This window comes from Anticarsia gemmatalis, chromosome 15 (genome assembly GCF_050436995.1).
Source record: "Anticarsia gemmatalis isolate Benzon Research Colony breed Stoneville strain chromosome 15, ilAntGemm2 primary, whole genome shotgun sequence".
Taxonomy (NCBI): Eukaryota; Metazoa; Arthropoda; class Insecta; order Lepidoptera; family Erebidae; genus Anticarsia; species Anticarsia gemmatalis.
The window spans coordinates 3,577,137-3,604,407 of NC_134759.1; the positions used below are offsets into that span (position 1 = coordinate 3,577,137).

Consider the following 27,271-nt stretch of genomic DNA (forward strand, 5'->3'; position numbering starts at 1 on the left):
TAAAGTTTGCTTTTTTTAATAATTAAAATACTAATCGAAAGAACAAATCATAAAAATAAAATATTTTTACAACTGAGATTCTATGATTTATATCATTTTCATTTTCATCAAAATTAAGTACAACAATAAACGGCCAGGTATTAAGAAACGCCCTTACACAATTTCAACATTATTACAATATTATGGTGATACCAAATTTTTACATTTAAATTCCTAACGTTACATGTTCAGCTGTCATATAATTTCCTTACACTATACCATCAATGAAAAAATATAATAAAAATACTCATGGTACATTTTCCAATGCGAGAAGACACGATAAAGGCAACATAATTTTAAGGTATACAGTAACCCTCTTATTCATAAAAAATTAAAAAGTTATGAAAGGCTTATAAAGAGTTTTGTTTCTTTCACTCCTTAGCGGGAAAACAGTAGTTTTTTAACTAAAATAGGTTTATAGTGTGTTTATGAATAAGAGGGTAAATGTCTAAACAGATTTTACCCTGTTTTATAGACGCGTATTCTTAAATATATATTTCATTCGAAACATTCTAGTGTTCGGCGCAACATCCATAGACACGGCCAGCTTCGGCCATCTATTGGTCAAACGACAAGAAAACGGTCCATAGATATTTACGCCGTTTAGTATATAGGCTTGCTTACTTTTAAAAACGAACAAACAAAACAAAGAATGACGAGAACTAGTTTACCAAGTATAATAAATTAGTTTAGAAATATAATTCGCCTTAAATACTTAACGGTTTATTTTGAATCGTAGGATAAGTTAAAACGAGAGTTAGTGAAAGTCCTGTTGCAAGTGCTCTAAGGATTTTAAGTTTAAAAATATTGCATAGAATATAACTTTGCCTATTTCTAGTTGTATTGTTCGTTTTTAAAAGCGTATAAACATTATATTTATAACATTATGAAACACATTAGCTGTCGTATTGTCCAAAATGTACACACAGTTCACAAGCTGGCACTGAATTTTGAACACATATGTTACTATACCATATGAACATACGAACACCCACCTTCGAATACTTTGTAAATACGTTTAGAAGCCACTCTTTGGCACTTGTATTATAAATAACAGTCGCTTTTATATTGTTTATACCACGGGCGTACACAGCTCTTGTAGAAATATATTTAGTCATATAGTAGCGCGATTCTCTACAATCGGTACTTTCGAGTATCGAGAGTTTGACATTTAAAATGTACTGTAAAAATAGTTTCTACGACGCCCGCTAGAGGCGCTGAACCGATTGTCAAATTAAATTTTTCGATAGCCAGCCGGTTGTCGGTAGTCGATAGTAGTAGAGAATTGCGGTAGAGTACTGTTTTATCGAATCATCTAGTATCCTTTTAGTTTTAAATAGTTATGCTATGATGTAAGTAGTTCGTTATTGACTATAGTATTATTGACAATTTGTAATAGATACAAAAATATTGATCTGTTTTTTTCAAGAACTCAATACCAGTTATTAAAATGATTAATTTGGTCAAATATTATAGAAAAATATTTCACTTTCATAGCAGTTGAGTACAGTATTCAGTAGAAAATTTGTAGTAAAATATATTTTAGTTTTTTCTCATTGCGCCCATGGTCATCCCGATGATCATGACATTAATACAAAGTTTACTTATTATTATGCATATTATTAAATGGTGGGGCAAACATAAAAGTGACTTACTAAATCTAAATAACAATAAAAAATATCACCCACGCAAAAGATATACTATTATTAAAGTAATAAGCCTAATTCGAACTGTTAACGCTTAACCACTATCTACAAGTTAGTATGAGAATACGCAGTTGTATTGACAATGATTTCTTATGACGTAGAGATCGCGGCATTGACGGCCGTGTCATAGAAATGAGTAAGTAAATGTCAAACTTGCTACACTTATATTCGATTCGGCATTAATTGGGCTGCAAAACCGAATATCTGTAGATCAATGTTTTAACAAAATGCCGCTCGACATCGCCGCGCCTTAATGTTTAAATCGAATCGGGCAGTTTCGTCAGGTCCGATCGGCACAAGCCGAACAAGTGCAGTAATTGCTTCGAGTCGGTTTTGTTGTTCGATTATTGTCGAACCGAATATGTGTGTAGAAAGTCTAACTTTCGAATTCTCGAATGATGACCAAACAATTTCTGTAAGATAAATCTTATTTTTTAATTATATCAATTATCTATATGAGGTTGCTACTTAAAAGTATTGAAAATGTGTTTTTCGTCTCTGTATTTAGAAAAGCTACAACTATACTTAATGATTAATTAATACAGAACTCACAAATCATTTAGTAACCTAATTAAGTTGTATTTAAAATGATATTACATATTTTTTGATCATCATTCAAGAAATCGAAGACTTATTTTTAACTGAATATAACTAAGGTCAATTTCTTGTCAAGTTTGTTTGGTTATACATTGTACAATAAGATTTAAAGTTTCACAGATTATGGTACATGGATTTTCAAACAAACTTATTTAACTCAAGTGTGGTACACATTTTTGAAAAGAACAGTGATCAAGTGAATCTGTAATTTAAAATTAGCAGGTTCATCGTGATTTTACGAATTACAATTTCAATTCAATAATACTTTATTACATTTTTTTGTATGAATTAGAACCAAATTGGACCCAGTTACCAATTTTGAATAGCTCAGATATCTAAAACTGTGAAACTAGCCCTTAAAATTATATTCTCCTCAGATTTTTTGTAAAAATCAAAAGTAGGTACTTAACATTTCTTATAGGAATTAAACGTTCTTTATCACTTGACCACTTTTTCCAAAAAGTACCACACACTAAAAAAAATCGTATTATACCTACACTAACGTATCACACAGTATATTCACTGGAGTCTCGCACACCTGCTGCAATAGTCTCCATTAGCCGGGCTGCCATAATACATGCACAATGGAGCTCGACAAGGCTTGGGTGATGGCGGACGATCGTCGTAAAACGTCGACCGACTGAGGTATAAGGTCCGGTCGTTCGCTCGAGGAGTCTGTTTCGATGAGCTGGTGGTAGACCGAGGAACGTCGGAGGAAGGCCGCTCGGCTTCTGCGTAGAATTGGGACCGGCCGGTGCCGTAGCGCGGCTGTGTTGGCTGTACTGGTTCCTTGCGGTTCTTTTCGGCGGTGTAACTGGAAATTTTTGGTTGGTTAGTTTTGTAACTTGTTTTGACAATTAGTGAAATGTTTGATACTGTTGTATTTTCTATATTTTGGACGGCCCGACATGTGTACTTATTTTGTTGAATGATTGTATGTACTCAAGGCCTAACCCCTCCGAATGAGTGGAGAGACCTTTGCCCAGTAGAGGTCAGTTACGAGCTAAAAAATATAATGATTGATTTTGGTAATAATTAAAACCTACTACCTTAAACCTACTTAACATAAAAATATATTGCCCTTTTTTCTAGACTAGTATAGCAGACTTTAGGCCAAGTAAATTTCTTTTAAGGTTTTCGGCCAACAAAAATCTGTCACCAGTGTAGCCAACTTAATGTTACAAAGTCGTTAAAGAAAAAAAATAACATATTAGAGTTGTAACTCACCCAATCCAAGCCTCATTCAAATAGTTCTTAACCATTTCCTCCTGTACCGGCGCCCTGGCCGCCAGCACTCTACAGCACAACACTTCACACGTAGACTGGTTCCTCATCAGCGTCTCCTCAGGGTTACTATGACTGCCACTCTTACCCGCTAACTTAGCCATTGAACCGAAATTCTTTTTAATCTTACTACTCATAGACCGACCAATACTTCCAAATTGTTTCGCTACAGAATTTAGTTGCTTCGAACTTTTAGTCGATAACGCGTCAAGAGATCTTCGTAACTCTTCAGGAGGTTGTGTATGCACTATACAGTCGACTCGTTCTAGATCTAGGTACGCGGCCAACATGGCTGACCGCTGGTATTCGTCTGGTAGTAAGTTGTTGATCGTCTTCTGGTCCGGTTCTACGTCCCAGCGAAATTCTTCGCCCGGATCTACGTTGAATCTGAAATTGGATTTGATGTTAGAGTACGAAAGAAATTTAGTAGTGTGCGGTATTTTGGTTGAAAGAAATTTGTTTTTAGGGAAATAGACCCGCAATAATATTAAGCCTAAAACCCTGAATGGTAAATAAAGTGTAATACGCCATATTGTACGTAACATTATTGATTGTTCAGGAGCCTAAGTCTTGTTTATTTATTGTTATGAATCTCGAATATCGATATTTAAAACATAATGCTCCTTCAATTACAAGAGATTACAGCATACGTCTTACGGTACTTGGGTAATTGGTTATAATAATTGCTCCAAATTAATTAATACGATTCAGTCAACCAGCTCCAATTCTAACGAGCTACGCACTAAATATGAATTTAATTAACCAGATCACAATCATATTTACTACAGCCGCCGTTGTCTTACCGTTGTCTCACAAGCAACTAGCTTGCCCAAAACGGACAAAAAATTTCAATAAATTACTATTTCAAATACTTTCTACGAAGTTTAAGGAATGAAGGATATTTCGAATTTGAATTTATCGTGTATAGATTCCATAAAAGTAAACAAATAAACAACATTTTATTGGGTTAATAAGTCTTTGGCAATGGCGTCCCGGACTTTTGGAAGGCATGGGTGGGGCCGAAGCCAACACGCAGAGGCCCTTTTCGACTGCTTTAATATTTCAAAAGTGAATGATGTCATATTATTGTTTACCTGATAGGCATAGGGTTGCCAGCGTGGTCTTCGAGCGGCACCCTGGCGCCATCAGTGGGCAGCGGCTCGCACGGCACCAGCGCCGAGAAGTGGCCCGCGTCGTACGCCAGCAGGATGGGCGTCTTGCTGCACTGCTCCGGCTGCAGCTCCAGGGGTAAGTACACGCCGCCGAACGGGATTGGCGCTATTGGGTCGCCGCGGAAGTCCTGAAGAGGTGATAATGGTGGTATGAGTTCGAATGCCTTCGATATAATATATTTTAAAACGCAGTAGGTAATGATTTTCATAGATAAATAGTTTAGGCGATAAAATCAAGACTAAAGAAATCAGGTTTGAATGTATTGTTTTGTTTGTACTTGAGTTTAAAGTTAATATTAAGGCCCGGCTTCCACTATCAGCACGGCACGGCACGGCATGCCTGCCTTAGGATGTCTGGGTTAATCTAGGCAATTTTAGAGAGTGTAAGTGGACAACGGAAAAAGAAGGAGAAATCGAAGCCTCTTGATCGGATGAAGCGGCTTCTTAAGTTGAGAGGTTCAACCAAATATGATAATGTAGCTTACCCTGAGTGCGACATCAGCGAACACGATGACGGGCCGGCGCATGACGTGCGCGAGCGCGAACACGTGCAGGTGCTCGAGCGCGGAGTAGTGCGGCGCGGCGGCGGGCCCGGCGCGCGCGGGCTCGGGCGACGCGGCCGCCACGCTGCCCGCCCACTCGCGCTCCCACTCCGCCTCCGACGGCGTCAGCCCCGCCGAGCGCAGCGACGTGCTCTCCGACCAGCGCCAGCGACGCTTGATCGCGTCTATGGAACAACAAACAACCTTTATTATCTAATGTTCTACAAGGATCGACTTGCGACCACAGCCAATGTGATCTGTGCCGAAATGAAAGCAGTCCAAGGTAAATTACCTTTATGTTTGCAATAACTCCCGTCACCTTTAAACACCATTTTATAAAATAACATCTATGAAGAAATTACTACGTGTCTTGAAAATAAGAAAGAAGAAAATATCAGACACCAATGCAAGAACTGGGTCCGGCACTCATTAATTAGTTACTTCATATTCATCGAAAAGTACAATAAAACGTATAATGAAATTATGATGTCACATAGCGTCACTAACGGTCTGACTGACGTCGCTAGTATAATCCCAACTAACACAAAACTAATAATTGTATAGACCTCAAATAATGTTAATATAATTATAGTAAAACCCAATTAGACAGCGCGTCTCCCATTCCTTATTTGGTCAATAATATTATTGAATCATATTTCCAAACAACAATGTAATGAATGACTCAATATTAAATGCTGTAGGTAAAACAAATTTCCCCTTTAATGTATTATTTCTTTACTTGTTCTATAGTTGCAGTCACCAGTCGGTATACTATCGGTAGATTAATGTACCTTTGACGTGTACAATACATATATGGGCAAACGTATTTGAACTTAGCGTGTCCGTACCTCGGTCCTTGTTTAGTCATTTAACATAATCTACTAGCCGTTACAACACGTCAAATGCAAAAATAACTAAACGACAAAAAAAAAAAAATTTACTTACTTGTGAGAACTTCACCACCTTCCCCAGACAATAACGCTTGGACCTTCGTCCTCAACGCCAGCAGTCTGTCATGGAAGCCGTAAGCTGCCAACGAAGCAGCATGAGGCAGGCAGTTGCCATCTCCTGATGTAGCTAATGGTAGGAGTCGCGCTGAACCGGGCACGCGGCCATATTGCTTCCACCAGTTTAAGATGTTTGCTGATTCTAAGGTCACCAATGTTGCTGTCTCTAATAGGTCTTTTTCTAAGAATGTCCTGGAAACAAAAATATCAACGTAAGCAACGTGAGGTGGTGAACTAAAGAAATAATAATTAATGAGAATTAATTTGAGGGTAACAAGGCTGTTGTAGATTGAACTGATACGAGACTAGAAGAGAGAAAGCCACATATTCTGCAACGCAGTGTAGAAATACATAATGCCAGATTCGCTGAAAAACTAGGCGATGCTAAGTAAATGAATCATTACACACAGTGTACGTATGATTTAAATTGCATTATATAGGTGTTACGACAATTTCTGGGCTGCCGTGTTGCATGTAGAGCATCGCGAGGATTAGGAAGGCGATTGTGCATATAATTTTACGTAATATTGCATAGCGATTACTTACATTTTGTAAGTAAAACGAAAACATTTTATTATTTACTTTATTTATTTCTCTACATTTTTTTATATAACATTTTTTATTTCATGATATATTTCACACAAAACACATTACGTATAATACGTATGTATAACTTTTACTTAAATAAGAATTGCAATTTTTATACTACAGCTTGCGACGTTTTCCTATTTGATATTAAAATGTTCAATTTCTCATAAAGGTCGGTATAGGATAATAATAGTCCCTCATCCCACGGTGCTAGGATGTCGTAAAGGTTAAAGGTAACTGTCAGGTGGATACACGTCCTTATAATATCAAAGTGTTGAACAGAAATAGATTATTGTGGTTGATTTCTACGTGGGATGGTATAAGCTTATAAGGTGAAATATACGCAGATAATGTCAGGTATAGTGTCTCAACATTAGACTTTGAGGCTTCTCCATATTTATCAATGTATGTGAAATTTAAAATTTTCAGGTTCGTTATTTGAAAGTCTGTTCTTATTGCGGTTTGTCGTCGTTCTTTTCACAAATATGACTTTTTGAATGGATCAATTTTAAAGGCGACAAAGTCGGGGATGAGATTGTGATATGCGGTATGAAGGCAAAAAATTAAAAATATTGTTTGTGTGACGTGTCATACACAAAAGGAAAAGTGATTTGAATAGAACGTCCTTTCACAACAAAATGAAAAAGCAACTAACTATAATAAAAGTTCCAAAACCTTTAAAAACTCCAGTGATATCAATGGTCGCAGAAATCAATGTCATATCGTGGCAGTGTCGTCCACACGTAAAGGTGAAAGAACGGTAAACAATAACAGAAAGTTCAACGGACAAAACGGTTCGCTTGCGTGCGCCTCTAATGAACATTGAGTATTCAACATTGGCTGTATGCCGAATATATCCTATAAACTACTAGAACAATACCGAGAATGCTTTTGTAAATCGTAATATGAAAGATTCTTGAAGAAATTCTGGTACTGGAATGATAGGCATATCAGGGGATAGGACATAATGCACCGCGGAAAAGAATAGGAGAAATGTTCATTAAGATAGCAAGGGAGCCGATGCTATTACTGTTGTAGATACTACTTATAAAACAAATAAATCATGCTGAATTTCATTTGAGAATGATTTAATAACAGTCTAGTACTAGACTAGTAGCAAACGTAAATGGTAATTCAACATCTATATGGAAACGATTTAGGAGTCTGGAATGATATGGCTTTTTTACAGTACAACATTTTTTGGAAACGGTCCAGTAGTTTTCAAGTTACGTGTGTATTAATAAACAAACGTACTACACTATTAATGGAAGGGGACTAAGCGTGTGCTCACGTGCAGTGTCATCATAAAATGCAATTATTTATTTATATCGCATGGTCAGCGGTTATATTAGACAGAACTGACTAATTTAAAGGGCATACATTCGTAGCGAGTTGCGGCAGACATTTTTATTTACCGTCTAGCAAGTCATGCGACGTATGTATACGATTTGGCAACCAAACACATGTCACTCGGTTCGTTAAAGCGCTAAGGCAATTAGTCAAAACAGATGTATTCGGAAACACATTATTGAAACAATGGCCGCTAAAGTGGGACTATTTTAGCGTATCATTCGTACAGATATGGAGTTGTTTTAGCCGAGGTCAATATGCTATTATGGTGTGCTATCTTCATTTAACATAATCGACAGTTTAATGGCCGTGTAAGCGTGTATGTTATCATTGTAATACTAACAATTAGCCTCTTTAAAGTGGAAGATTAAACTGGATAAAAAGTTGTTGTTAAGTCCCCGGGATAAGGAAATAAAATGATAACGCTAATCCATAGGATAGCCAATCATTATTACTAGAAATATGGACCAAATTAAGATAAATTAGTACAGTGATCCTCCCCGTATCATCTCTACCAATACTATAAAACTGTCTAAACTACTGATCCGATTAGAAAAATGCTTTGTTATGTTGCGACACTAAAACATTATTGAGCGGAGCCCTCAAGGTAAGTTACTATCGAGAATTTATTCCTGAATCCAGGTTTCATTACCTACTTCTGAATAAGAATCAAATAGCCTTATTAAGAAGAACATTGACACTTCATGACTTCACTCACAGTCACTTCAGCTATCACTCTGTACTATTCGAAAATGTATTTCCGCAAAACACGTTATTACCAGAATCTTATCCCAAAGCCGTGAAACTAGTATTTACAGTTCTTGTAGTCAGGTATAAGTTAGTATTTACTCACCTAAAATCTGGTGGGTAGACAGAAATGTCTGGTAGCAGCAGTATGTGGTCTGATGATAGTGTGTTGGGTTCAGGTTCAGTGTTGTTGCGCAGGGCCCACACTAGGCCCTCGTTGTCTGTCGCTCGGGATATTCCACGGGATAGTTTCCGACCTGGTAATCGAACAAAATGAGCATATAGGTATTTACGGCTGAAAAAATAAGCAATGTTGTGGAACTTTTACCCAACTAAATTATGATCTTACATCGAAATATTTGTTCATTCGAGTAGCGATGGGCATCAGGGGCTTCTTACAAGTTGTGGGATAAGCAGCCCCCAGAAAAACATATAACCGGTTTGCAATTCCAAATTGGTAATGCCAAATTGTAACAGCTCCAAAAGTTGTAAGGTTTAACACTTATCAGGGAAATATGCTGCACAACAAAATATACGGGAAAATGTTTTCTCATCAGTGTTTCCTCTTTTTCTTATTTGCTTAGTTCATTGTCTTGCATTCAGTTGTTCTTTCCGCGTGCAGTTGACAAGGCACGGAGAGCATGTCATTTAATGTAACATGGAAGAGGGTTTAAATTTCTTTGAATAAACCCCACCTAGTTTTAGCATTCGTTTATTGCGATATTTTTTAGTATTTTAACATTTTTGACTTATGCATAAACTGCGTAACCGTGGGGACTATCACCACTGGTAAATTGTTACACAGTCTAGCAGTTGTGCGATATAGTTTGAAAAGGAGACTACGACCTGGCCAGGACTTGATTTGAGTTACTTGAGTTACCTGGTGAATATTAACAATGGATTTACAAAGACTAGCAGATTTTTAAACAAAATCTATATGAATAAAAATTTAGCTCCGAAATTTCAATCAGAATTCCTAGGGGAATGGAAAAAACGGGTTAAAATTGTACTATATCCGAACGAAGGATGGCCATCCGCTAGTAAGGGTATAAAAACTTACATTCTGGTGCTGGTGTAAGCACGAGATTGGAAGGTGCCGTGAAAGACATGTTCAAATCGAGGGTTCCGACGGACCGCTCCGGTGTGATGACGTCACCACCCGCACGCGCCTTCAATGAAGCGCCGTGGACTCTCTCTGTAACAACAAAAACACACACTAAAACTATTTGAAAACAAAACACTACGAGAGCTGCAAGTCCCACGTATAAAGGTCATTAGTCTAAATGTGATTTGATGATCTGTTGTCGAAACGTGACGGTGTAACATACGTCACTATCGTATAATCCGGTCATCAACTATCTATCTGCAAGCTTTCCGACTGTCAACTGAAGAGCTACTTCAGTTATATATAGTTCGACAAATTAGGAGAGCTTTGGGACGCACGGTATACCTAGACTTTTATTTAACCTGTTTCTGTGTCAGCACTGCAGAGCAAGGGTCTCTTGCTCTGCAGTGGGACACAGAAACATTAGTCCCTGAATAGAATAAGAATATAATTAATTATATTCTAGGTATAGGAAATTTCCTGTGTATTTCCAAAATAAAGTAGCTGTCTCAAACAGGCCATCGCCCACAATAGTGAATTTTGATTGCCCCCGACAGCTGCGAACCTTGCATTTGCTTTTCAGTTGCTGGACTAGTCTCGTGATAATGACGCTACTGAATACGTACCGATCGTAAGCGAGTACTCCACACTGAGTGAAACTGTCTCGTGTAAATACGCTTTAAAACGGATTCATACGTGACAGATTCCCTCCTCTTTGTTTTACAAAGTACATCACACTATTTATAACAAAACACTGATTCACTTTATAAATATTACTCTTTACACACACGTTTATTTTCAGAATGTCCGACTTTCGATGCTTATGCAACTGAAGCTGAATCTTTTGTTCATCGAGTATTTAAGGCGGTTTCGTTACAAGAAGCCATAAATATGTCGTATTAATAACATAAGTAGGCTCTTACTTGTTGCGAAACAAATCACTGGACTATTACTACAACAGATTTTGTATTAGAAATAATATTTTAATATACTGAGTAACTAACGGTCACGAACACGACACGACTGTCAACACTATCCGAATACAATTACTAATTAATAGAATTATATAGGTAATATAAGTCGAGTGTCCTACATTAATGAATCACATTTTTACAAAACAATATTAGGAAAATTATATATTTACCATCGTATTCGTGTGAAGGAAAATAACACGGGGAAGGATAGATAGAACACGAAAAATCATTGTTGCAACGACTGACTGTGTTTGTGCCCATTTTGTAAAGAGTCGTATGTCACGAACAATAGCTAGGCTTTTACGCTTCAACGAATATGTGTTGTCACAAACTAGTCACAATGCTTACTGAGTATTGAGAATAAAATAGCTAGTATGAGTATTGGAGATAAGATATGGATATGTGATGCAGTCTATCAATTTCGAAGAGTGTTTATGAGTCATTGGTATATGAAAATATTTAGTCATATAGGGTACGATTGTTTGCAGACGCTGACAGATAACAATGACTCGTATTTATGTTTATTTTATCTCTACGCGTCGTTTTGATTATTGAGAGGAAATCTTCCATAGTACTGATGAATTTGCCGAAAGAGGTAGATGATACTATTATTCTGGTTATTGACTCGTTCAATCGTCAAATGAAACACAACAGAAATAATGATTTTCCATAATAATTATCAGAAATATGAAACCTATCCGCACTTAGCTATAGTGATATTGCCGTAGTCTGTCTCATTTCTCGAGACCCGAGCCCCGCAGTTAGTTGGGTTTAGGTTTTTAACATTCAATTCTCTTTGATGATAATTTCTTCTAAGACTTTTATTAGATAGTCATTGTATGTCTTGTAAGATATGATAATATCTTACAAGACATATACAATGCTCCCAATTCGTTAAAAAACCAACCTCCACACTAGAACCACTCACAACGTTGTGTAATCACGCAAACCTATCGATCTCTGCCATACCCACTTAACTGGCCAGCCCTTTGATTGCAGCATATCTCTATTTAAACGACACCACTGCCCAGTGCCCCTCGTAAAACACCGTTTAGAAGGCAACACGCCAAATCAATACTGCCACCGACAGTTGAAAAGACGCATCTAACAGTTTGACAATATATTGTCGGAATTAGCAAAAAAGTCGTATATACCTATTTCGAATATTTTTTGTATTTTTCTGTCACTCTATTACAGTTTTAGCTTGGTGAAACAATTGTATGCGTCTTTACACTTTTGTTGAAGATTAAAATATTTTTTTCTTAGTTTCTAATTCTTGTTAGATGCGTCTTTTCTACTAGAAGCGGCAGAATAAGTCTTCTTCTAATCGGTTAGCGATCAACCAAGTGTCAGTTGTTCAAGCCGCCCGAAGGACGTTGACGTGGCTTAAAGACTTTTCTTGATTGACAACAACCGGGACCGACATTTTCGTGCACGGAGCACGGAAACGGTCCAGTTCAACAAGCGGTCACCCATCTTTGAAATGACTGCGCCAAGGTTTGCTTAACCCACGGATCGTTTACCGACCGGTGAGCGCAACTGGCTATGGCCAGAATAAGTATTATTGGATATTGGTTAATCGGTCAAGGATGTTACAGCATTTGAGCACCGGATTATTTCATCAATCGAAACAAAAACTATGAATACACAATGGGAGTGGTGGAGCACAAACTTGCGAGTATTGACATCAATGGCTCTGAATAAAGGACGGCAAATCATTCGATCAGGTTCCGCTACATTGGAACTCGTGTAAATCACGAGGAATTGTCAATGTTGTTTGGTATTTTAATTTGTGCAGCGTTATATTGAAGGTATGGGAGACATTTTTTTTATAGAATGGAGAGCTAAAGAAGTCTAAGTTATAATATGGACGAAAGCGTCGGACTCCCAAGTACCTAAACAGTCCATTAAAAATTACTTTAAGTTTTTTAAAGGACATTACATTTTCTGAGTATGACTGTGTTGAAATTCTGCACAAAATGGGATTTATTTATAAGCCCTTTCCCCTTGAGTCATAAGCGTGAGCATTACGGGATCTTCCTCGAAGCTTCTGGAATTTTGTTTCGTTTCACAATAAAACTGATGTAATAAATGCAATATTTAAACGCATTATTATTTACTTAATCATTTATAGGGAAAAATAATCCTCTGACTAATTCCTTTATAGAAATGTTTGACGTAATAAATTTGACGTCAACAGTAGCTCAATTCTCTATTACTATCGACTACCGACAACCGACCTGTCATCGAGAAATTTTGTATGAAAATCTGATCAGCGCCTCTGACGGGTGTCGTAGGAAACATTTTGGCAGTACATTCTAAATGTCAAAATTTCGATAGCTAGCCGGTTGTCGGTAGTCGATAGTGGTAGAGAATCGAGGTACAGTTCAACAATTTGTAAATGGAACAAATTTTCTTATTAATTAGATATGTACAGGAAGTTTTAAACTATAGTTTTCGGCCAGCTACAAATCACGATCAAAGATCAAACTACGTCAAGTCCCGCGCTGAGGCCGGTGTCCAGACAATTTGTTCCCGCAAATTAGGTGATGCTAAAATTAATTCGGTTTATGGACGAACTAACGATACGTGAGACACTTAACGACGGGAACTACTGGACCTTGTTTATTTTCGTAATAAGGTCCCTAATAATCTTCGCATAAGATTTGTACTTTGACTAAACGTCTTCTTTGCAATGATGATCTATAACTTACATACCATACGTTTTTATGTTTCCAAAATACAGGAGAATCCATAAACATTTTAGAAAAATAGCACCTTTTAAACTTGTACTTTTGCTGAAAATGTTCTATGAAGAAAATACGGATCATTATTAACTCATTTAAAACTTATAATATGTCTCTTGACTATGGTATCGACCATCAACTATCGTTAGACTGAAAATTGAACTCAAAACTAAAAAAAAATGTCCTAAAAGTTGAAACGAACTAGACCTTACCTAATTAGTTTTACATAAAGCAAGATTGCAACACGATGAATGACAAGCATAAACTGTATTCAAGAATGCTATTGCATTGAAGTACTGTAATAAACATAAACATTGGGTAGTAATATTGACATCACGTGTACAGTGGCGGGTGTATGATAATGACACAGGTCAAGAAAGCTTTATTATCTAGTAACATGATATTATGAGATGAGGCGACGTGATTTACATTGAGGATAGTCTCTGCTGCTTTAAGTATAGGTAAGATTGAATACTGGGGATTTAGACAACATAAACTTACCTCTCCCTTGTTCGGGAGGAGGAGACACTTGCCAGCAGAGGGACAGACTAAAAAAATCTATTTTTTTAAGTAGCTAGGTAACACTCAAAATATCCACAATTGTATCACTTTGTTTATCTGACATTAAAATAAACAGATTTTACATTAAATGTTCCAACTCAGAATTTCAACGAGTAGAGTCTACAACTTTACACGACTACACCTGCTCGAGTGGCAATCGTGGCTTTGTACTTTTGACACGCCAACTGTCTCATTAATCAATTTTATAGCTTGAAACCGTGGCTTGAAAGCACTCTGAAAGTGAACGTACCAAGAACGACAAGACAGCAATAATCCATTGCAGACGAAACACCGAACATAAGCCACAAGTCCACAACTAGTCAAATAAATACTGCAAAATTATGTTATAAACGTCCCTGTAGATAACAATCTATACGTCTGCCAGTGATAATACAATCCATTGTTATAAACATGAGTCATTGTAAATAAATCGTTTGCCTATAACTTGGACCAGAGATAAAGCAGATACGTGCCCAGTATTTATAGCATAGCATCAAGCTCCTCAAATTTGGGACAACGACTCGTGAACGAAAGTGGAATAAGGAATCGAGAGCAAATAGGACAATTTTCGTCACGGCCGGGACACAGCGCCTGATGTATGCGTCGTAAACACGACATAAAACAATACATCATCATATAACAACAGATTTCACGCGAAAACCCCAACCTCGTACATTTTAAAAGAGAAATACCACCGCCGTGGAAAAATTCAATCGTGTCTAAAAATTTTCATGAAAAATATTATACCTACTCATTTGCATGTTTGTGGCGAAAATATGTAAATGAACACGCCTCCTCGAATATATTGTGCTACGAATTCTGAATAGCCGAGCGCTATTACTGAGGCTCGATAGATTCTAGTCTGACAGTCGACATAAATCTTCAATTACAACTAGCAGGTCGCTATTCCAAAACTATAAGATATCAAAGTGATTGAAATGGATATTTACCGTCGGTGTGTTTGCCAGCTATAGGATCAGCTTCCATCACCATGCCGGCTTACCTACTCTGAAACAAAAGCAATAGTTCAAAACCAAATTTAAAGGACGCAACATAAAGTCAAAAGTCCTCGTCGGGGTGGAATGCGAATCGATAGTACCTCGCTTGCAGACCGGCCAACTGCGCCAACACGCAAACAAACAAACGCACCCAAATAATATTTCGTTATTTATTGAACAAAAAAACTGTGTTTACTGCGAGACTTGCCAGCATCTAAAATGACGAATTAACGCCAGAAATATCCATATGAGCAATAATGACACGTACTCCCACCCACACACGGTTTAAAATAGATCAGATTGCCACTTCTGCTCGGCCAGTTAATCTTGTACATGAATGTTCAAATGATCTTCCTTAAGATGTCTTTGTTTAGGAGTACTTTAGAGTAGGAGGTGGGTCTTAGTACACTGGTGTCGTACATTTACACGTGAGTGACGCTATCAAACATTATAATAGACGTAATTAGACTACCTGATTAGCCCGACAATCGTACATTTCAATGTTTATCTTGTCAGATCAAAACGTGCTACGATTTGTGTAAATAATTGGATAAAAAACAACATGCTATTTGTTTTAGTGCGTAGCTAATCGCTATGCTAAATGTTTGAGAACATGATGACACGGTTATGTCCGTAAATGTATGTACAAATTGTATGTGTACGTTTTGTTTGGACGTACGTATCACGTCACCGGTGCTTGTGAAGACGGTGGAACAAAAGGACACAATCTACATAATATAACAGAGTAAATGCTAAATCAAGATAAACATGTTTTTACGATTAGCATCCTACATACTACACCTACGTTACAATATACAGTTCTCAGCGATTGACCAAAGAAGGCAAACTCGAGTGTTCTATTATCGTCCTTGCCATAGGAGAGCTTGTTAAATCCGTATTGATAACAAATATTCCATAGCAGATATAAATACATACAAAACACGGATAAACAGACCGTATATCTTGAAGGACAAGGCTACCGAACACATAAAGAAACGTTGGCATTTTCCCTAAGCGGTACTAAAGATTTTCTCGCGTATTGCGAGTACTATTTTTTATCAAACGCCGACATTCCATATTGATAAGAGAGCACTATAAACTATAAACATTGGTAGACTGTCTATGAGTCACGTTTGTATTCGCGCCGTATCAAAACACGCGGAAACGACCGACAAGGCTTCCTTTAAAAAGCAATAACAAAGTTAAGGAACTGCGAAGGTTGCTTCTAATTGCTGAAACTGAAAGCGATTTGTTTCCTAAATTGAGCAATCATAGGGTATGTTGTTTAACCGTTAGCGGTGTTGTGATAATGTGGTTGCATTAACTATTATCGCAGTTAACGTTAGTTATGTAAGTCTGTGAACGTTGTAACTAGTAGTCAAGTTCATTTGGGCTGAGAAATAAGAAGAGTAAAATAAAAATAGTATCGATTGATAAGACAGATAATAGATTCAATCAGAGGCGTAAATTGTAGAGCAATAATTAAGCCTGTTACAGTAATTCGCTCGACTGGCTTGTTGAGAATCACCATGGCATTTTATCCACATCAAACAATATCATTCGGTCTTTAAAAATCATTACAAGATTATCGACCATTTCGCAGGCCTAGACCCTAATATACAGCTACTGGATCAGCCTTCAACAAACAAAAGGTCAAATACCCCATTTGATAGCTCTAAGTTATTTCTGCCGGGTATTTATTTAATTCGTCAAGGTGTTTACTAGATTAACCTGCAGTTTGCATTCATGTATGTTTCGAAATTCGATACAGCAAATCAAGAATCGTTGTGCGAAACTAACAAGCCTCACACCAAGGTTACCTTTGTTTTTAATTAATTTTATTATGTTTCGACAAAAACTGTTACACATAATTCAGTGGTCATCGTGTTACCTCATTGTCATAGAGCATGATCTATTGAAAAGTCCCAGTGACGTTGCAGGAATTATGATACAAAACAACACGACATGTGTTTATCCTCTGTGACATCACTAAACGGATACGTCACTCGCTTTAATAAAGCGGCGGTCAAACCATGAATGGGGATGACATTGAATTCATAAACAGCACGTACAGACCGGGATATTACTTTTTATGGCGCCACACCAGTGTTGGCATATTAATGCATGGCAGATGATGTTCATGTACCCTCATGTTATTGTTATGACGTCACAATCTATACAATAATATGGGAATGGAAGATTTTCTCCAGCGACGCCAGCCGTGCACGTGGTCCCACAATATTTTTATCCTTTTGCATATGCGTGTACTCCTCCGAATATATTTTTACAGTCTACAAATTTCTTTTTTATTTTTAGATCGCTCCGTTGTTTCGTCGACGTCGGTTTCTGTACCTTTTTTGGAGATTTCATTTCAATATTTGATAAGTACGGATTTTACATAGATTTCATTCGGGTCAGACTTCATCTATGTACAGACGAATTCACATAAAGTACGAACGTAACTTAGCAAGTGGAGTGTTAATGACTTATTTAATTAAGTTAGGTTTAAATATTGATTTTTAGCATACCGTAGGTGTGTTGCGTCACAGCAGAGGCCTTGCTTAAACGATTGTGCGAGGGCCGACGAACGCCGTAAACGTAAATAATGAGAAGAGAATGGCTACAGATAAAGTACTAAAAGAAAATACAGAAAAACGTAACGAGGTCAATCCCCTGGAGGACGGAGGAGATTGAAAAATTACTTGAGATGGAATAAGAAATTGTGAAATAGATAGAATATATTTTTCCTTTACAAACGGTTAGTTGCTCTTTATGTGACCTAGATAGTCCTTTTATAAATTTAACTCGAGTCTATAGACCACCCAATCATTTGTTACATGAACATACATTAATTTCGTCATACAATATATTCGACAGCTGCATCATTACAACACGCAAGGTTAGCAAGGCATCAAGTTAAAAAAAGGAAACAAAAAAACAGCAATGGTCTTTGTCTTGTTCGGACATGAAGAAACCAAAATCAGTCTATATTTTAACACACAGAATCAATTTCGAGAAAGTCCAAAGACACAGAAACGTTAGCAGGAAGTATTCGTGAACGTTGGCGAGCTGCCAATCACTCGTCACCAATTTTATTCCAATCGCTACCATGACATTCAGATGTTTTCATGTCATCGAGATATTTGATCGCGCCACTACACTTTATTGTATTCTTATCTAGTTTTCATTCTTCAAGTATTTTTAGTTTTGTCGTTGAAGTTACTGTTTCTTTAGGGGTTCTTGAAGTTTCTGTTTGTATGCATAATTTTTTAAGACGCCATTACGTAGATCGCGTCCATTATCTTCAACTTCATCGTTATTCACGATATGTTTTTTTTCCGGCACCTTGATATACCGTGAGGGTATCCATTCTACACATACCCATTATTCTTGAAGTGTGAGAGTACTCGAGAGTGTACGCTTTAATATATACCTACTGAGTATTATTGCGTATACGCATGTGTTACTGCTTTTTTCAACTACTTTGTTGGTGTTAGTGATTCGAAACATGCTTCGTTTTCTTTTGACTAGATAATTAAAGAAAGGTTCACGGTTGCAAATTAACTATCTCCAAAGACTGATGACCTGCAGAGTGACTCAAACGAACTGATTAACTTTGTAAAGCCCTCTCTTAAATTAAGTCTTATCCTTTCATCAAAGACCCATCAAAATCCTGGATACCTGAGGCATTTATCACATTTTTTCATGTATAATACTTAAAGTTCAATAAACACAATATTAGCCGAACTTATGATAAGTTGAGACAAGACTAGTCAAACATTCTTACGAGGAACCTAACCCAAACTTCATACATTTAAAGACAATGCCACAATTACTTTTGATTTCCATTTCTAATTATGTTCATCCCACTGTAAAGGCATGATGTGTACAAAACACGATATTTTAAAGTCAGTACTTTCGCGTAAGTTCTTGTGACTGCGATGAGTACTGCGGTCCGGTACGTACGAAAATTATACATGTGTCATTGCGTGAGAGAAAGTTGTATTGTAAGGCATGCGGCCGTTGTTACGTATTTTAATGTCACTATTATAACTATTAAGTTGAACTACGATTATAAATTGATTTAGATGCTTATCGAATTAACTAACTTTAGCACTCGACTTCGTCCGCGTGGTTTGTGACTTAAGTCAACATTTTCATACAAACTATCATCCACTATTATATCCCCTTAGGGGTAGAATTGATCAAATCCTTTCTGGTCATGACATCTACCGGCATGCCACATTTCAGCCAGATCCGTCTAGTGATTTGGGCTGTGCATTGATAGATCACTATGTCAGTCAGTCACTTTTGAGTAATATTATTTTTTAAATGTCGCCAGCTAAAATGTTTTAGCGTGTGAAGGATATGATAACGATATGCTAACGTTATTATGACATAAACAGGAAGTAATAAAGTCAAGAAACAACATATAAATATAAATATGCAATAATATGAGGCAAATGACCTGTATCACTCTTTATGCTGCTAGTTTTCGATAGAATGTTGTAATTTGTATACATACAATGATTAAAACACTTATTTGACCTAAGTGAGGAAAAAAGATTTTCATAATCCTAGTTTTACGCAAGGTGATTTGATTCCAAACTAAGCAGAGCTTGTTCTGTGGTAACCAATTGTATCCCTTGTGCTATGGTATGGTAACTGATATACATACCTATATACTTCTAAATACATCTTTATATATATATTCTTCTGTAAGTGTGTATGTCACTGAACTTCTGTTAAACGACTGTACCGATTTTGATAAAACTTTTTGTGTGTGTTCAAGGGGATCTGAGAATGGTTTAGATTAAAAAAAATAATAATCTATACTAATATTATAATCTATACTAATATTATAAAGCTGAAGAGTTTGTTTGTTTGAACGCGCTAATCTAAGGAACTTCTGATCCGATTTAATTATTTCTTTCAGTGTTAGATAGTCCATTTATCGTAGAAGGCTATAAGCTATATAACATCACGCTACGGCCATTAGGAGCGGAGTAGCAACGAAAAATGTTACAAAAACGGGGAAAATTATGGTCCATTCTCTCTTCTATGACGCAAGCGAAGTTGCGCGGGTCAGCTAGTATTTATATAGATACGTTTAAGACCAGGTAAATGACTGTATCGTCAAGTGTCAGTCGCTCCCTATTACTAACCCACTTTGTTTTCCCTATAGAAAAACCAGTATGACAAATAATAGTAACAAAACTATCTAATCACACGTTTAACGTACTACGTCACTTATCAGTTACGAGGTTGTAAATACTGATATCTACACATTATCTAGATTTATAGGCACTTTTAACTGAAGTATTGTTATCGGGTACCTGTGTGGCGAGTTTAACTGCAAATTACATACGCAGTTACTGAAACATTTTGCAACTTTTATAGTACTAACTGTAAGGTGTGTTATAAATATACTGCGATGTATTTTTTATTAGGTGATACACTTCGACATATGTATATGGCAACGTTTGCGTTGACTTTGTTAAGTCACACCACATTTTTTTGTAGAAGAAAAGGACGAATTAATTCATGAGAACCTTTACGATGGTTTAAACGATTGGTTAGCTATTCCCACTTCTGTGATTGAAGGACAACTCCGTGATGAAGATAAAACCATAGACCATAATTAATCCGTTGAATAGTCATTTATATTTAGGATTGCATTTTTCAGAGGATGCAGTTTTATTTTTCATGTGTTTGGGGGATCGATCGTAGCTTAACTTTATATTTGTGTGGTCGCCATTCTAGTCCTCCGGTCACAATATTGGAAAAAGGGTCCTAGCGAATTAGCGCTCTCTGGAATACGCAAGCTGAGGTTTTAAAAATATACCAATTTTAATACTAAATAGCTTTATGTCTGCAGTATGTACCCATATGCCCTCGAAAAGGCCGAGAATTAGTCGTAAACCTATCTACCCGTATCAATTTGGTTTTGACCTTTAGGACGTATGTTTATCAAAGCTCTCTACAAAAGGTCCTATTTTCAGCACATAAGCCTACACGAACCATTGAAACGAGAGTGATGGATATAATAGTACTTCCCACACTTATGCACAATACAGGAAAATATATAATCTTTTTGTTTGTACCAAGAATAGAAATCTTACAGAGAGATTTGGCTGAACTAAGATGAAAGTGACACATTGTTTTAAATTTAGCTTTCATTTATACCACTGAGAATTGATAACCGAGTGGTTTAAGCTACCGTTCAAGTGGTCGAGGATTCGAATCCGAAGCAACACAAAAATAATGTTTCGAAGTTATGTGTGTATTAGAAATAATTAATGATCACTTGTTCCGTCGGTGAAGGAAAACATCGTGACTAACCAACATGGCATGCCTGAGAGTTTTTTAGATCAGTTCTTGAAGGTATGTAAAGTCTCAACTCGCACTTGGCACGCTTGATAGACTCAAGGCCTAACCCCTACCACATTCCGGGAAGAAACCCTTGCCCAGCAGTGGGACATTAATGGGTTAAAATTATTTTTTCTTTTTGTATATCAGTAAGTGTTTTACGTACATTATAAATATGGTAAAAACACACTGGCTGACGTTGGTACAGTCACTACCGTATATTTTTAAGGAAACAAAGCGGAGTTAATCCGTCTTCATAATTTAAGAGCAGTTATTGGTTTGAAAAGGCGATTGACCTTCGAAAACAATATTTAGAAAGGTCGAATGTATTATTAAAATGTACTTGTATGACTTAATTGAAGTACTATAAAACGTTGAGTCACTTTTGTAGGTGGATGTACTGCTTAATTATTATGTACTTGATTGGAGGTAGGAAGGTTTGTTCGTAATTATAGGTCTATTTGGTTAGACGCATGAGTTCTTTAGGAGAACCTAGAGATCGGAAAATAATGTTCGCGAAAGTGTAAATGATTCGAGTTACAGAAAAGAAGACGTTTTGCTAGATGTTATTCCGTATGCTAAAAGTAAAAGCTTTTTCTTTTTTACGTTTTAAGTACTTCACTAAAGTATTGTACGAATACATAGTAATAATAAGACCTAGGTATGGGTACGCAAAAACTGTAAGGGTCATTCTCAGTTAAGAGGTAATATGATGTTAGAAGAGGCGGCATGACAAAAATGATAAAAAATTAATGTAGTATCAGTATTTTCTTACCAAAACACTTATTATCTTCATATCCAGACAACAGCCAGACAAAATCTTAATTTTTTACCATTTTATAACTGACCAGGGGAGGTACTGAGGACAGGGGAGGGACATTTCTGTTGTGTTATGAAATAAATAACAGTGGTAGTTTGAGAATCAACTTCATTTTTGTTTAATATTAATCAGACTTAATTTCAACAGCCATCAGACTTCACTATAAAATAATCTTTCATTCCTACAAAGCAACAAAAACATGACATTATACGAAAATCAATTTGTTTGTTCTCTAGGTGTCATTTCATTCACAGTTTTAATTAGTCCTTCTTTTTTCTTATCATATTTCTTTTGCTCTTTAATCTTTTGCTGTTCATATTTCACAGGGTCATTTTTTATTTTTTGGTATCTCAGTCTTTCCGCTACACGTTTTTTTTCTAAGCGTTCTTCACGCGTCATTTTTTTTCGTGCCGCCATAATCTGTAACCAAAATATGGTAACTTGGCATCGACGTTTTTCTATAAGGTAACCGGGTTAAAAAGGACTGCTCCTTTACTTATTACAAAAACAATAAGAGTTTCGAGGAACACTACGTGGTATGAGATATTTAGGATGAAAGCGACAATAAACACTCGTACAATCGACATTTAAAATAACAAGATTTATGTTTAAACTAAAACCAGACTAGGTAAATACACTCGGATACTAAATAATGGATAACTGCATCATAGGCAGGAAGCAGTTATCTCCCCTGAGCAGTTAGTATCTCCCCTGGTACCTTAAGCGGCAGGGGAAAGAAGACAGGGGAGATACTATTTCGACAAAATATCGATATAAAAGTCTAAATTTTTGTAACAAGTTATTAGACGGGAAGATTACGATTCTTTGCATACATTACAGTCATTCTAGGAAGAAAGTAAAATATTTATGCTTATAATAAAGAATAAAATCTTACCAGGGGAAAGAACACACTCACTGAACCACGACAGTTTTCACCAAGTGGCGTCTGTGTAATAGCGAACCATATGGCGGGCGCATTCGCGCCGACGGCTTGCTGTCAACTTCACGTTAGTAACTTTGTGCTCAAGGTCAGAATTTACGCGGCGAAATTAAAAGTCGTGAGTTTTTAATGAAAACAAAACGCCAGGGGAAGAGATGCTATATACGAGGGACAAATTTCAATATTAAACATTTTATGAATATCTAAATGTTACCTTTTTTTTTTTTTTCATTGCTTTAATTTAGTTTGTCTAGTTTTTAAATAATACACAATTTAATTTATTTAATAATTTAAAGATAGTTAAAAATACTAATTTATTAACATGATCGGTTAAAGGACAGACCAGGGGAGATAAATTTTTCATGTTTAAGGCGCTTTTGTGACTAAATTAAAAACATTTCATCGGTGAATTTTAGTGACCTTACAGAAGATACTGACTTTGATAATCTCACAGCTTTATTTTAAATAAATTATCAATTAAAAATATAAAAAAATTCATTGACATTGAAATTACCTCATAACTTAGAACGACCCGTAATTCAATAGACAGTTTTACATTACTTCATTATGTAATTTTTTCAGTTTCGTTACAAAATTCAAATAAAAAAATAGACACACTTTTCACTTATATTCTTATCAAAGACTAAAGGAATGACAAAAGCCTAGGTATTTTCCACGTAAAACAATATTTTGTTTACTTATTGTTTGCATGTTTTTTATTTCATTAGACACTTATCGTTATCTGTCTTAGATACAGGTCGCACGACGGGGAAGTAAGCTCTTGGAATTTTTACTTCTAATGTTATTAAAATGTTATGATTCATTTATTATCGTTTACATACATTTTAAATTAATTTATCGGTGTTATCGTTTTTATATAATATCACGACTTACTCCCATGTGACAAAGAAAAATCGAGGTGTACGAAAACGCCATTTTTACGCTCTCTCGTTAGTTCATCTTTTTAGGAATTTAATACGGTCTACTATAAGAATATTACTGCTTTTGAAGTGTTTATGTTGAAGGAGAACCGATTTTTTTATTGTATACTCGCGGACTGGCCCGACTTCGTCCGTGTTTAGTATAATTTTCATCCCATCGACCCCATACAAACTTAGTCCCGACGGTTACAAACATTATGTGCATACATTTCACCAATTTGTTTTGTATTTATATAAATAAGTAACCTTCTAGTTTAACATTAGGTTTAAGTAATTTGTCTTTTAACAGAATTAACTGATACCATACAATATCAATACTACGTAAATCCATTAAAAAAATGTATCATGCATTTTATTATTATACTATGATTCATTTCAACAATAAGTAATCTATTTATTCAACTGTACCCATCTATACTAATCTATACTAATATTATCTATACTAATATTATAAAGCTGAAGAGTTTGTTTGTTTGATTGTTTGTCTGTTTGAACGCGCTAATCTCGGAAACTACTGGTCCGATTTGAAAAATTATTTCAGTGTTAGATAGCCCATTTATCGAGGAAGGCTATAGGCTATATATCATCACGCTACGACCAATAGGAGCAGAGTACCAGTGAAAAATGTTACAAAAACGGGGAAAATTATGATTCTCTTATGTGACGCAAGCGAAGTTGCGCGGGTCAGCTAGTTGACTATAAAAACACAAACAACTTCTGACTAGTTACCGTAAAAGTATGGTTATCATAATAAATATTTATGTACTACTTTTTTTACATTATTTACTTGACTGATATGTGAGCAATATGTCAATGTTTTCTAAAGGTGACGCACCATATCATGGACTGATTATGTGTTATCAATAAGTGTACCGTAACACATGGATAAGTGAAACTACAATTAACTAGCCATACTTTATAGGTGTAAAACGGTCACGTAAGGTCAGGATGTCCATATTTTTTTTCATTTATGTAAATTGCTTGTATGAACCTTTTAGAATGATGATTCATTTGTGTGTAAACAAATAAGGTTTTATATGAGTAGTCATTTAAATATATTAAAAACTTGTATACAGTCTAATAACAACAATAATTAATGCAAATTTAATTCGAATAGTCAAAATTTTTCATCAGAGCATAACAGCTGATAGTTTGCATAAGTTGATACTAAAATATAAAACAAAGGTATGTATTTAAACAAAAGAAGCAAGTACTTTAGTGTTTTAAAAGAGAATTCCAGAATTAAATCTAAAACCACAGAGTGTCAATATCATGTATTAAGTTACTGGCTGGCGAGAAACACTGGCAAACTAGATAAAGTAGTTGCTATGTGTGTATGAAACAAAATAAATGTTACCATAGCAATTAAGTCTAGTAAAAAAGTAATTAGCAAAACTTGAAATATTAACATTTTTTTCTTTAAAATGTTGTTACGAAAATGAGTCAGATGCTTTATAAAAGCAATTAATTTTTATCATAAAAATATTGTAGCACACAGTATTTTATAATGAGTACTTTATATGATTCATCCAAAAATATATTTATCTCTTAGATAAAAGGATTAAAGTAAGTATTACATAGCTATACTTAGTAACTAAAGACATTATAGAACAATAGCAATAATAAAAATAAAATTTTGAAATATGAATAATGAAATATGTGCCTTAGTTGTAGCAAGGGACTAAGATTGACCAAATGACATTCGGTTTTTGTAGGACTTGAAAGCATTTCTTTTGTTGTTATACAATAAATATATTACAACAAATTCTATTTTTCAATTGAAACAGGTGATTTGCTGTTACGTTGATGAGCAGGGTCAGATGATTGAATTATGTTTTTTTCAAATATAACCATTTGTTCCCTTAATGTATAGTATAGTATAGTATAAATGATGATTTTTGCTATGATCAATGGAATCTAAAGTATAAACTGAATCTACTTGATTAAGAGAGTGTGACATTATAGTGTGTTTATAGGCTGCTTAATGAAGATTAACTTCTGAGAAGGTGATTATACTGATTTAATTAACTTGCATACTTACTTCAGCATCTAGTTTAGTTTTTACAATACTAACTAAACGCAAAAACAGTAATGCAGATCTAGTACCCCACTTTTAATTATTTTTGAAGTACGTTTTTTTAATATAGGGGCCCAAAAAAGGTCAAAGAAAACGCTCCGTTAATAAGTGCGTGACATGAATAAGTTTTTGTCGTCATATGTGCCCAAAGTACAAACGTTGCTTATACTTGTAGGGCATAAGGCCGAATTAGACGATGACACTCGCTCGCTCAAGGTTACGCAAAACAACGCAACTGGCCAACGTTCCAGACAAAACATACAATTAATAACTATTACGAAATTATTATCAGATCCACAGATCCGACAGTGAATTGCATTTACATGAAAATTACGCACTAAACGACAGGTGTTCGGTCATCACACGTAAATAACTCACCTTTATAAACTTCAAACGTTTAAAAATGTGGTTTTCATCCATAAAACACTATCACTTATATTAAAATCATGAACCAAATGTTAAAACATATGATCAAATGATTATTTACAATTTTACAATATTTACAAATAAACACCACTTTCTATTGCGCGAAGCACTTGTAAAAAACCAAAAACAAAATAGACTGAATGATCTGACAGCTGGTGCTGTAGTGTTGCTCTAATGCTGTTTATGCTCGCTTGGTATATCTCAAACCGAGTGTTGGTAATCGATGTTATAATCGAGATGATAAAAATAACTAATATGTGATTGTTAAATCCAATGCTATA

At 35.8% G+C, this 27,271-nt stretch overlaps 1 protein-coding gene across 4 annotated transcripts; it reads right to left on the reverse strand.

Annotated features, from left to right (window-relative positions):
• LOC142978751 (OTU domain-containing protein 7B-like) lies at positions 1–27,134 on the reverse strand. Of its 4 annotated transcripts, XM_076123306.1 has the most exons (9): positions 26,943–27,134; positions 15,370–15,427; positions 10,093–10,227; positions 9,139–9,289; positions 6,286–6,539; positions 5,284–5,525; positions 4,721–4,926; positions 3,570–4,013; positions 1–3,156 (listed from the first exon to the last, which is right to left on the reverse strand). In XM_076123306.1, exons 2-9 carry the CDS (start codon positions 15,410–15,412, stop codon positions 2,862–2,864), a joined length of 1,770 nt encoding a protein of 589 aa, XP_075979421.1. In that variant the 5' UTR covers positions 15,413–15,427; positions 26,943–27,134; the 3' UTR covers positions 1–2,861. The 4 variants fall into 4 exon arrangements, with proteins under 4 accessions (XP_075979421.1, XP_075979422.1, XP_075979420.1 ...); XM_076123307.1 differs by lacking the exon at positions 15,370–15,427; XM_076123305.1 differs by lacking the exons at positions 15,370–15,427; positions 26,943–27,134 and adding an exon at positions 11,282–11,433.
• Positions 27,135–27,271: the final 137 nt, after the last annotated feature.